The following is a 12,476-nucleotide window of genomic DNA, read 5'->3' on the forward strand; positions in this document are numbered from 1 at the left end:
GTAATAAATAAATGATTTCAAATATAAATTCATTTTGTATTTGCAGCTCTTCTTAAATTTATTTAAGGTAATCTATGTATAAGATTTGCCATTTTTATTTAGCACAAAAATAGTTAATAGCTTGAATTAAATATACTTTTAATTTGCTTATTTTTATAATGTAAACTTAGAAAGTAACTTAACTGGTAAGTTAAAGTTTAAAGTTTTCTAATAAAAACAATTTTTCATGGTAATCCATATTAATTTCAGATTTACCATTTTATTCCAGCACAAAAATAGTTAATAGCTTGGATAAAATATATTTAAGTTGTTTATTTCTATAACGTAAACTTTGAAAGTAACTTAACTGGTAAGTTAAAGCTAACATTTTTCTAATAAAAACATGATTAAGTGATAATTTTCCTTTTGTATTTGCAGCTCTTCTTAAATTTATTAAAGGTAATCCATATTAATTTCAGATTTGCCATTGGATAAAATATATATAATTTGTTTATTTCTATAATGTAAACTTTGAAAGTAACTTAACTGGTAACTTAACGTATAAATTAAATTTAAAATGCTTTTCAGATCAATTGAGCTCGTCGCCGGAAGTCGCCTCCACGGCCGATCGCAGTTCCCCGGACAGACGACTCTGCAGATTCTTGTTGATGTTGTCCACCATGTCGAAGGCGTCTATGATCATCTGGGCCTCACTCTGAGCCTTCTCGCTCATCTGCTCCAGGCTCTTCCGCAGCTCCTTGTGCTCCCCGGTGGCGTCCCGCTGCTCGGCCTTCTGGTACAAACTGGTGCGCGAGAAGAGGGCGGCGGTGGAAGTGCCCTGAACCGGATGCTTCTCCAGTTCCTCGGGCAGCGGAAAGTCAATGTCGAAGGAGAACCTTCTCAGCTCCTCGTACTTGGCTTCCTGGGCCTCCTTGTCCTTGCCATAGCTGATGACCACCGCCTGCAGGACGATGTCGCTGCCCGGCAGTTGCATGTAGGCAATCACGTCCTTGAAAAGATTCTCCCGGCGCCACACTGTCTGCCGGTACTGCACCACCTGGTAGACCACCGTCTCCGGCTCCGGACTGTATTGCACCAGCATCCAGGTGTCGTCGGTCATGGCCTCCGGCTCGGTTTCCAGATGGTCATCGAAGGCGTGGTCAAAGGAGCGCGCCTTCAGGTGCAGCAGAATCTTCTCCATGTAATCGCGACTCTCGTAGGCGTACAAGACATGGGCAATGCATCCGGGGGCCAGGCTCACGAGAGGATTACCCTTCAGCTCCGGTTTGGTGCTGATCCACATCACATTGTTCGGCGAGACCAGTTTCTGGACCAATCGCTCGCCCGCTTTCTCGTCGTTCTCGGTGTACTGGACCAACAGCTGCTGGGCACTGGCGTCCTCGCGCTCCTCCTTGCTCATGGAGAGCAGGGCGGCATCCACCAGGCGCCTCTCGTCGGCGGCCAGGATTAGCTTGGCCTCCAGCACCATTCCGTTGACGCGGAATTCCACGAAGCGGGTCATGTACTTCTCCGACACATCCGATTCCAGCAGCTCCATGGAGTGGAGCACGCAGAGACGGGGCTGCCCGTTTGGCTTGCCATCCTTCATCGACCCATCATCCACTTCGGCCAGGAACCAAGACAACCGAGTGGCCGCCAAAGGAGCATGTGCGTTGTTGGCCGAGTCATCCAATCCACTGTCGTTGCTAATGTTGCTCATGGTGATGGTTGTTTTAAATATGTATTTATATTTTTGAAAATAGTATTTAATTTTCTAGTTGTTTTAACCACTTTTGTGTCTTGCTTGGTGCAAGTCTCTTGGCGAACTGATGACTCCTTCTTCGCTGCCAGATATTTTATAGGTCTCAAAGGGTCTAGTTAACTTGCAGTGCAGGTATATTGCATACTATATCTCTAGGTGGGCTTTTACGACGCCCAACATCTGCCGGGAAAAAGGGATTAAGGCCTGGATTATTCTAATTGTGTATTACCTGCGAAGGTTGCTGATTGCACGGATTCTCCCAATTCGCAGCTGCTAAGTGGTAATAAATGGTATTAGCACATGCACTGTTCTAAATCTTACCAATTCTACAGTTTTACATGATTTCTAGCGGCAAATATAAAAAATTCATTGAAAATAAAAAGCTACTTAAATCAAAATAAAATATTTTTCAAATGTTATCACACCATAATTAAATAGATTTCTTAAATCTAACATTATAAATTTTATGGGTTCCTATAAAATAGTAAAATAGGTAGACAATATTTTTGGAAAAATATAATAACAATATATGCAATATAACTGTTTAAAAACTTAACAATTCTATAGTTTTAAATGATTTCTAGCTGTAAATGTAAAAACTAGTTGAAAATAAAAAGATTCTTAAATCAAAATAAATTAAATGTTATCACACCATAATTAAAAAGATTTCTTAATTCTAACATTATAAATCTTATGGGATCCTAAGAAATAGTAAAATAAGTACACATTATTTATGAAAAAATATATATTTCTTTGGAAAGTTATACAAAAAATACTGAATTAGAATGTTGGTTTAAAATGGATTTGGAAAATAAGATTGTCAGCTTGTTTAATATCTATATAATTTCTCACAAGCTATGGCGAGTTGAATGGTACTCAACAACCTTAGATTCATCTTCTTGAGCGTCATTATCCTGACCAGAAACTATACGAAGGAATAAGCTAGATGTCCTGCTCGGTTCGCTCCAATCCTTAACCGGCAAATGATCATCACTGCCCAAGTAAACCAATTGTCCGGTGACTGCTCCTCGGCCAATGCGTCCTCTTCTCCCAGGACGACCACGACCAAAGCTGTGATAGTTTGATTTCCTGGCTAATTTAAGGGCGTTGGTCAGGGAGAAGAAGCGACCGGCTTGCCCAGCGGGAACACCCAGTACTCGGATGGAAAACTCGATGGCCCTCTCCTTGTCGACACTTTCATCCGGCAGCATCTCACCGCCACGCTCTCGTGGACAAAGGGCGTCCAGGCCCAGTGGACAGTCCCTGGGATCGTGCTCCCTGCGCCTGTCCAGCTCACAGAATGTGTGGATATCCTCGAAGAGGCCCAGGGCGATGGCTTCATTGATCGCCGTTCCGTTGCCCAGAATGCAGCCCAGTACATTTCCGGTCGCCATTTCACGAACGTTGATATGATAGACATTTTCCTGATGCCGCAGGATGGTCAGAACCACATCGGTAAAAGATCTGGGACCAATCAATTGGAATAGTTCGCTGAGCAAAGAATCTAGAACAGGCTGACTGCCATCGCCACAAAATTGACATCTACATGGTAAGGGATCCCTGCGCTGGGATTCCTTTATGGATACATTCGAGGCAAAAAGCCCACTTATCGTGGAATTCCTATCCAATTCACAGGGTCTTCTAACCCGATTTCTAGCATCCATATCCATATCCGACATTTTAAGATCAGATTGCGTTGAGATGGATTTAACACTGCGTTGGGCTTTCGAGCAACTGCAGTTTGGCTTCTGTTCGGCCCCCAAAACCGTTTCCTTTTCCGATATGGTGACCTTTTTGGGCCTCTCCTCATCCTTGAGAGCACCTGGCTCCACGCCCTTGGGTTTCGTAAATAATTTTAATAATTCCGCCATTATTCCATCAAAGGAGTAGCTCTCTGGTTCCGCTTTCTGTGCTTGTTTATTCTCACACGTCTTGGATTTGGCGAAAAGATTTACGAATTGCTCGATCAAGGACTTGTAGACTTCCTTTTCCTCGGTTTGGTTTGATACCGAATGTTTTAAGGTTTTCTTAGTATCCAAACAAGATGTGGAAGAAACCTTTCTTGTATTTAAGGTGTTTTCCTTTACATTTTCTTTCGAACAACAAGGAGAAATGGGTCTTTGGATCTTCTTTGTTTCACCACAAATGGTTTCTTCACTTTTGGATTTGGCAAAAACACGATTGAATTGCTCCAGAAAATTATCCGCATCTTCTAAGCACTGTGTATCTATTGGCTTCTTGTTATTTTTCCTAGAATTTTCCTCTTTATCATCCTTACAACTCTTTGAGACACTGGGCATTGTAATACTCTTCCCAGAATTTGCATTATTTGGGGAACTAGCTCCACATCCATTATTATTAGATTTTTTGGTTTGATTTGCTGATTCCGGCTTTATAAAAATCTGAATAAATTCTTTGGACAAACTCCTGCACTGGCAATCGTCTTCATCTTTCTTCTGAGTCGCCTGATCAAAGGTAGCTGGTTTTCCTGGCAATTGGCAATTCTTCGGTTGAGCTTGAAATATGATTCTGCAATCAGAGGGTTTACATTCTTTTTCATTCCATGATCTCACAGAGCCTTGCAGATCTTTCAGAGATCGCTCTTGTCTCCTTAGCATTGTTTCTAGTTCCTCTACTCTATCAAGAATTTTTATGCAGGTTGAAGGTCCATTAGTTCTGTGATTCAAATGATTTTCTTCTGATGCGAAAGGTCCTTCATATTGTGTCTCCTTATCCTCTTTTTGCAAAGTAACTAAAAATGGAGAGTGTGGGTGCTTCGCTCTATCTTGATGCACTTTATTTGCGAAATCGGAGGGTATAAATGTTCCCCCATTTACCACGATTACAGGGCGCCTAAAGAAACATTTTCGCAATGAAGAATTCGATTTTGGGGGTTTTACATCATCATAATCGGACTTATCGTTCTCAAGTGTTTCCGATTTAAGAACAGCTTTTTCAGATTTTTCTAGCACAATCATTTCCGTTTGAGTTTGACTATTGTTGATATTTTTTGGCGAATCTAACATCGATTGAGTCTCGGCATCTTGCATATTTAGCGCAGATTGGGTGGATTTATCTTCACTGAACTTGCAATCCAGTATCTCCTCATTGGCATCCACTTGGATTCCTGTTTGGGTGGACATTTCCTGGGTGGAGGCGGTTTGAGTTGATTCCGAGATGATGGTCAAAGGACGATGCTGGCAGCCCGCGGGCACCGAGCGACCCGAAATGGAACGACAGCTGCAAGCTGCTCCCGCAGGTAGGCGGCTAAAATCCGCCCAGTTGGTCACCGGATCGGCGGACGAAGCATCTGTGGGATATAAGGGTAATAAAAGGATTATAGGTGTAGAATTCCTTTAAAACTACCTGCTAGCTTTTTGGTCGTGGTATATAAGACCGTAACTTATTAGTACGAATTCAGTTTACAATTGGACATCAAGCAGAACAATGGTGAGTCAGAGAGAAGAATTCGAAAAATAGCTAGGAGAAACAACAATATCCTTTGAAATTTAATATACGCAATTAATTTTTCAATTGGCTCATTTGAATTACCTAAAATATTAAAGAAAAGAATTGGAAATATAACTAGAAGATATGTATATAAATAACCTTTAAAATATCAATTGGTTCATAACATTTCTTAATTTTCTACGATATCAAAAAGAAGAATTTGAAATATAGCTAGGAGAAACATAAATAACCTTTAAAAGTTACACTTTGCAATGAATTTTCAATTGTTTTCTAACATTTCTTAATTTCCTACGATATCAAAGAGAAGAAATCGATATATAACTAGGAAAAGCATAAATAACCTTTAAAATATACAATATGCAATTAATTTTTCAATTGATTTTAAAAATTTCTCTATTTCCTACGATATTAAAGATAAGAATTCAAAATATAGATCGGAGAAACATAAATAACCTCTAAAAGTTACTATTTGCAATGCCTTTTTAATTGGTTCATAACATTTCTTAATTTTCTACGATATATTACTAGTTCTCTTTATTACTAAAATTTTAAATCTGATAAAAATATTTTTAAAAAAAAAACCTTTATAAGTATAACTAAACTAATTTGCAATTTAAACGCTAAAAATATTTTTTTAAATATTTTCCCCTGCAGATTAACCGTCGCCAGCGTTTGGAATTTGCCCTGACCCTCTTGCCCTACGATCCTGCGACGGTTCAGCTGTCGGAGACGCAGAAGAAGGTGGAGCAGATCATCGCCCGCCTGCGGACAGACGACTCCTTCGCGGAGGAGGAGGAGAGCGAGGATGGCAGGATGCGACGCATCCAGGAGGCCAACGAGTTTGCCGACTGCGCCATGCGCCACATCGAAATGTCGGACAATGGCAAGCTGAGCACCCTGGAAACCCTCACCCTGGCTGCGGAGAAACTGCTGAGATCCCAGCGATCGCCGCAGGATGCTCCGGATTTCGAGGACATTGTGCAGGATGTGGAGAATGCGCAGCTGATGAGGAGCACCATCCAGGCGGTAAATGAGGCGCGCCTGAAGCTCCTCCAGCAGTGGGAGCGCAGCAAGCGCAAGGCCCTGGATCTCCTGACCATCGAGATCGAGAAGGTGCAGCAAATGGACCGGGAGCAGGAGCAGGAGGAGCAGGAACAGGAGGAGCCGGATCAGGAGCCCAGTTCCTCGGAGCCCTTCGATGTGTTTCGCGATGGAGCCGATGAGCACAACACCTCGACTCCCAGGACCAACGACGAGGATCTGGGCTTGGATGATGACGACGAGGATTATGTGCCCGGCGGAGGAGGCGAGGAGCCGGTGGCGAGCAAGAGGAAGCGCCTCAAGAAGCCGGTGACCTCCACGCCGAATGCCAAGCGGCCGTGTCCCGGGTTCGAATTCGACCAGGACAGCCAGTCGCCGATGGTGATGATCGGTCCCAATGGCACCGAGGTCTCCCGCGTCAGCCTGAGCGCCATCAACTGGGACATGACCGGACCCTCGATCACCAGGAAGCTGCTCTGCGAGATCTTCGACCGGGACACCTTGGCCCATCACACGCTCTCCGGGAAGCCATCGCCGGCCTTTAGGGACTGCGCCCGTCCCAGCAAACAGCAGCTGGATCCGCTCAAGGTGGCCGATCTGGTCTACCTGATGACCAACAGCCTGGACATGACTCCGCGGGAGGTGCGCACAGCCATCACCACGAAATGTGCGGATGAGAACAAGATGTTACGGTCCCGCATGCAGCGCAAGTCCAAGTAGGATGTGCCCAAGGATTACTTAGATAGAGGTTTCCTGAGTTCCAAAAAAGTCTTACATAAAATTTCCCTAAGATTCTTTCAGGAATCTTAAGGGGATTTTATAATTTCCTGCATATTTCTAGCAACTAATTTGGAACCACCAAGCTTAATACTTAATTCCTTACACATTGAACATCATGCCTATCCTATAAACTAAGTCCCGGCACAGCCGAAAAAAGCCAGTGCACCGATTCAATAAAGTTACCCATTTGCTTACCCAAAAATGTATTGCACTTGAAATGTATGCGGGTCAGGGAGTCATCGCTTTGCGTCCTCTGGGGAAGGTCCTCGCATCTGGTTCACAAATAAGGATTTGGGTAATAAGAAAATAACTTTATTATTCATTCTTACCTTCCCAAAATATGAGTCAGGTTATTGTAAAGCTTCTTATGCCTCATTTGCTGGCCAGCCAAACTGCGCTTAAATAGAATATTCGTGGTACTCATTTTTTCATAAATAAATTTCACAGAAAATTTGGAAAATGTACAGCACAAAATAAATCTGTCTAAATAATTTACTACTTTTATGATAAGTGTGGTAGCACTGGCAAGAAAGGAAAGTGTTTGCACTGCCTTTGTAAAGCATCGTTTCCACTGGACTCGATATTTTCGTATATCGTATAGCTCACATCTCTACTTTTTCTTTTTCGTTTCTCGCTGTGGCAACACTGTTCCGACTAAACTTTTTAATTAATAGTTTTTATTAAAAGTTATACTAAATTGACAAGAAAAAAGCGATGGAAGACCAAAAACCGATCCCCGTGAAGATGGAGCACGCCATCTTTGTGGTTCCGGACTCCTTCCTTCACGAAGAACCCGCTGTGACCCCGCCACGAAGTGGAATCGACAGGATGAAACGTGCGGATTTGATCGCAGAACTTTGCCGGGAGCAGATGAGGACGCAGTCGATGGTGAAGCGCAAGGACGAGCTGAAGGCCACCTTGCTGCAGTGCAACAAGCTGCTGACGGACACCAGGCGCGCATTGCAGGATCAGGAGCGGGAGCACCAGTTGACCATATTCCAAAACCAGGAGTTAACCAGGGAACGGGACGCTTTGGCCGCCGAGAGAGACGCTCTGCTGCAGCAGCTCCAACAGGAGATGGCCAGGAGCGAGGCTCTGCGCCAACAAGTGCTGGAGCAGGACCAGTCCAAGGATGCCATCGTGGAGAGCATCCTGCAGGAGAACGCAGCCCAGGAGACGCACCTGAGATCGGCGATCGGGGAGCTTGCCGACCAGCGGGACTTGTTCCACGACAAGATGCACGAGGTGGAGGAACAGCTGGAGAAGATCCACGAGGAGAACAACTGTTCGGTCTGCCTGTCGCCCTGGGAGGCAGAGGGCGCCCATCGCATGGTGTCCCTGAAGTGCGGCCATCTCTTCGGCGACAGTTGCATCCGCCTGCATTTGAGCCGTGTAAAAGAATGCCCATTTTGCAAGCAGCAGGTGCGGGATCGCGATATCCGGTACATTTTCGGATGCCACGTTCTGCGAACTCCTCCATCGGCACAGGCTGCTCCCATGCCGCGTCAAGTTCAGGCTGTTCCTCAAGTCCAGGCTGTTAACCAAGCCCAGGCTGCTCCTCGAGTTCAAGCTGTAAATCAAGCTCAGGCTGCTCCTCGAGTCCAGGCTGCTCCTCCAGTCCAGGCTGTAAATCGAGCTCAGGCTGTTCCTCAAGTGCGAGCAGTAAATCAAGCTCAGGCTGCTCCCCAAGCCCCTCCTCACCCACAAGCTGTCCATCACAACCAACGTAACATCCAAAACTCTCGAAATGGTATGGCGCGAGTACTATAATCACCTTTATAATCATTAATTATTTTATTTCGTTTTTCACTTTTAAATGGTTTTTTTTAGTTTAATTTTTGGAGAATCGTTTAAAAAAATCACATTGTATTCACTTCTTGAAATCCGCTGACTATTTTCGAAACATAATTTTATTAAGAGTTAGTATACCGAATTCATGTTCATTTTCCGCAATTCAGAAAATATTCTTAATTAAGATAATGAAACAGTTAATTTGATTTACTGTTTTATTAACAACCTCAATCCTTAAATATTTTATGTTGTCAGAACTATTTGTATTTTCCACCTAATTTACCATTTGTAAACCCATCTAATACTCTGCAATAAATGAACAAGAATATAGTACAAAATATTACACTAGATCTTCGAATTCAATTGTATTTAGAACACATTGGAATACAATTAATTCTACTATCCTAACTAAATGTACAGAAATTTTACTGTTGAAAATTTTGTTTAAATCATTGAACAAAGGTGAGTTTTTACTTTTTTTTGTTAAAAATCACGGATGAATTTTCAACAATTTAACAGTTTTGGGGCTGTCCATATAATACGTAATGACCAAGGGGGGAGGAGGTTAACCAAATGATTACTCTAGTGCATAAAAGTAATCAATTCTTCATAAAAAAATAAAAAATCTTCGAAATTCTGATTACGTAATATATGGATAGCCCCTTAGGGAATACCAGTTTGTTAAATTAGAATCGATATATTCGTCAATCGAAAATATCACATCTCTACTTCTTCCATTTTCTCGCTGTGGCAACACTGCTCTGACTAAACTTTTTAGCTTGCTGGTTAAAATAATTTAGAAACAAAGCAATGGAAGAACAGAAGCCAATCCCCGTGAAGATGGAGCACACCGTCAATGTGGCACCGGACTCCTTCCTGTTTGGGGAAGAACCCGCGGTGCCCCCTCCACGAAGGGGAATCAGCAGGATGAAGCGAGCGGACTTGATCGACGAACTTCGCCGGGAGCAGATGAGGATGCAGTCGATGGTGAAGCGCAAGGACGAACTGAAGGCCACCTTGCTGCAGTGCAACAAGCTGCTGACGGACACCAAGCGCGCTTCGCAGGATCAGGAGCGGGTGCTCCAGTTGACCATGTGCCAGAACCAGGAGCTGACCACAGAGAGGAACGCTCTGCTGCAGCAGCTCCAACAGGAGATGGCCAAGAGCGAGGCTCTGCGCCAACAAGTCCTGGAGCAGGACCAGTCCAAGGAGGCCATTGTGGCGAGCATCCGTCAGGAGAACGCAGCCCAAGAGGCGCATCTGCAATCCAAGATCGGAGAGCTTACCCACCAGCGGGAAGAATTCCACGACAAGATGCACGAGGTGGAGGAACAGCTGGAGAAGATCCACGAGGAGAACAACTGTTCGGTTTGCCTGTCGCCCTGGGAGGCAGAGGGCGCCCATCGCATGGTGATTCTGAATTGCGGACATCTCTTCGGCGACAGTTGCATCCGCCAGCACTTGAGGCGCATGTCCGATTGTCCACTTTGCAAGCAGCCGGCGCAGGATTACGATATCCTCTACATCTTCGGATGCCACGTCCTGCGAGCTCCACCATCGGCACAGGCTGCTCCCGTTCCACAACAGCCGCTTCAAGCTCAGGCTGCTCATCAAGCTGTTGATCAAGCTCAGGCTGCTTTTCGAGCACAGGCCGCTCCTCAAGTCCAGGCTGTAAATCAACCTCAGGCCGTTCCACGAGCCCAAGCTATTCCTCAAGTCCAGGCTGTAAATCAACCTCAGGCCGCTCCTCAACTCCAGGCTTTTAATCAAGCCTGGTGGACCGCTCCTTACCCTCAATTTCCGTTTCCCATACTACCCTTGCGATTTCTATAAACACCTTTACAATCATAACTAATTAATTTACTTAGTTTTCATTTCGATTGTTGGAGAATCGTTACAAAAAATCTTCACTTGAAATCTGCAGCCTATTCGCTTAAGAGTTAGTATAGCAAATTTATGTTATTTTTTCTCAATTCAAAAAATATTCTTAGTTAAGTTAATGAAGACGTTAATTTAATTTAATACCTGAATCCTCAATATATTTTATATTTTCAGAACCATTTGTATTTTCTACCTAATTTACCATTTATAAAGTAATATATTTTTCTGTAATAAATGAACAAGAATATAGTACAAAATAACTTTGAAATAAATAAGTGTTTTAACAATAAGGCCTACGATCAGCAGACTGTTTCAAAAATGGTAAGAGCACTAATCTTAAAAAAAAATCTTAATATTTTCTGTTTTTTTATACTTTTAGAAGTAGTTGCCTCTTCAACCCAAATTTTGTAATTGTAATTAATTTTTTGATTACATATATTCGCTTGAAAAGAGTTCTTAAACTTGAATTTAAAGCACAACTTTTGAACTTGTATTAAAATAAACATATCAACAATGATATAAATCTAAATCTACAGACCTTGAGGGATTGGGGCTGGCTTTCCTCCCCAGACACAATGCATTATTTATTCGCCCTATCAACTAGTCAATACAACATACATAAGAGTTCACAATATTCGAGGTCCATTTTTCACACATGCACCCAAGACGATGAAATTGATGAGTAATTCCTGCAGCACAAGAAATTCGTGTCGGAAAATAAATGGAATAATCAATTTTCGGCTGTCGTTCTGACCAAATCGTGTCAATGTTTTCACCATTTTTCCTTCTTTGGTATGTATTTTATTCAGTTTTTTCTTCTGATTTACCACAGTTTGATATGCAAATGCTTTGGCAAAAGGCAGACTGATTTAGGTATATTTATGTGTGATGCCAGCCAGCGTGCCGATGTAAAGATACCATATATATGTACATATAGTGCCAGTATACAGAGGCAAAGTTTTTGGGGCAGCTAGTCCCTCTCCTTTGGACCGCAAAACCGCAAAGACAGGGGCTCAAGTAAACTCTGCTTTTCGAATTTGCGGCGGGGAAATTGTATAAAAATGTGATTTCCAAACGAAGGATGGGAATAGGGAGGAATAGGCGACCCAAAAGTATAATAAATAAACTCGGTAGCAATTCCTTGGAGCGTTCATCAAAGCAAAATTGATATCAATCATACGCACCCAACCGCCCTCACAATCGTATCTGCGTCTATGCGATGGCAAATTGAAACATTATATAAAATATTGGCCCGGCCAGCCCACAAACTACCCACTCGGCAAATTGCCCTTAGAAATAAAATACTGTTCGGGGCGTGCCGCAAGCAGGAAAAAAGTGTATTAAATTTAAAGGAATTTTCACAAGTTATTTTTAGGCAAACTTTCAATGGATTCCTCCCTTTGTGGCTTCAACTTTTGGAGGTGAAGAAATAAAACAGAGGCTGGAAAATGAAAACAAAGCAGCCGCGGCCAGGCGTGACATTGCTGGAAATGTATGCGGCGGAAAATGAAGTCATTACTCCAAGGTAAATCCCAGTCGAAAAGTGCCCCGCAACCCGAACCAAAAATCAAAGTCACACTCCACAGATCCCGCAGCCTGGGCTGGCGTCTTCCCGCCTTTTTAACCCCTTCGGAAAACCCCTAGTTTTTGCCGGGTTTTTCGCTTTTCCGCCTTCCCCCAACGTGTCAACGGCAGTCGTGCGTCTCCATCTCGGTGCCACAGCCACGCATCCTTTGGCTGTCCTTCTTTTCTGAGGACGACTCCACCCAAC

General features: G+C 43.3%; 4 protein-coding genes across 4 annotated transcripts; 2 read left to right on the forward strand and 2 right to left on the reverse strand.

The window, feature by feature from the left end:
* Positions 1-472: 472 nt before the first annotated feature.
* Positions 473-1,755, reverse strand: Elba3 (Early boundary activity 3). Its single transcript, XM_017142211.3, has one exon. The coding sequence runs from the start codon at positions 1,697-1,699 to the stop codon at positions 569-571; it is 1,131 nt and encodes a 376-aa protein (XP_016997700.2). The 5' UTR covers positions 1,700-1,755; the 3' UTR covers positions 473-568.
* Positions 1,756-2,468: 713 nt separating this feature from the next.
* On the reverse strand, positions 2,469-7,542 carry LOC123003175 (uncharacterized). The gene is made up of 3 exons (XM_070217862.1): positions 7,363-7,542; positions 7,229-7,305; positions 2,469-5,051 (listed from the first exon to the last, which is right to left on the reverse strand). The coding sequence occupies exons 1-3, from the start codon at positions 7,455-7,457 to the stop codon at positions 2,590-2,592; spliced, it is 2,634 nt and encodes an 877-aa protein (XP_070073963.1). The 5' UTR covers positions 7,458-7,542; the 3' UTR covers positions 2,469-2,589.
* Elba1 (Early boundary activity 1) lies at positions 5,855-7,004 on the forward strand (the record flags this gene model as incomplete). Its single annotated transcript, XM_017142162.3, has 1 exon — positions 5,855-7,004. A coding segment is annotated over one exon (1,119 nt), but the record flags the coding sequence as incomplete, so codon positions are not given.
* Positions 7,543-7,658: 116 nt separating the features above from the next.
* On the forward strand, positions 7,659-9,149 carry LOC108057792 (E3 ubiquitin-protein ligase rnf8-B-like). The gene is made up of 2 exons (XM_017142226.3): positions 7,659-8,783; positions 8,864-9,149. The coding sequence occupies exons 1-2, from the start codon at positions 7,748-7,750 to the stop codon at positions 8,866-8,868; spliced, it is 1,041 nt and encodes a 346-aa protein (XP_016997715.3). The 5' UTR covers positions 7,659-7,747; the 3' UTR covers positions 8,869-9,149.
* The last annotated feature ends 3,327 nt before the right edge of the window (positions 9,150-12,476 follow it).

The sequence above is a fragment of the Drosophila takahashii genome, chromosome 2L (assembly GCF_030179915.1).
Source record: "Drosophila takahashii strain IR98-3 E-12201 chromosome 2L, DtakHiC1v2, whole genome shotgun sequence".
NCBI classification, from domain to species: domain Eukaryota; kingdom Metazoa; phylum Arthropoda; class Insecta; order Diptera; family Drosophilidae; genus Drosophila; species Drosophila takahashii.

What these genes read in the sequence shown, in the direction of transcription:
- LOC108057792 (XM_017142226.3), top strand. Translation starts at nt 7,748, where the DNA reads ATGGAAGACCAAAAACCGATCCCCGTGAAGATGGAGCACGCCATCTTT.
- Elba3 (XM_017142211.3), bottom strand. Translation starts at nt 1,699, where the DNA reads ATGAGCAACATTAGCAACGACAGTGGATTGGATGACTCGGCCAACAAC.
- LOC123003175 (XM_070217862.1), bottom strand. Translation starts at nt 7,457, where the DNA reads ATGAGTACCACGAATATTCTATTTAAGCGCAGTTTGGCTGGCCAGCAA. An exon ending in CTGACTCATATTTTGGGAAG is followed by an intron (nt 7,306 to 7,362) that starts GTAAGAATGAAT and finishes TTTGTGAACCAG; the next exon opens with ATGCGAGGACCTTCCCCAGA. An exon ending in CAAGTGCAATACATTTTTGG is followed by an intron (nt 5,052 to 7,228) that starts GTAAGCAAATGG and finishes TATATCCCACAG; the next exon opens with ATGCTTCGTCCGCCGATCCG.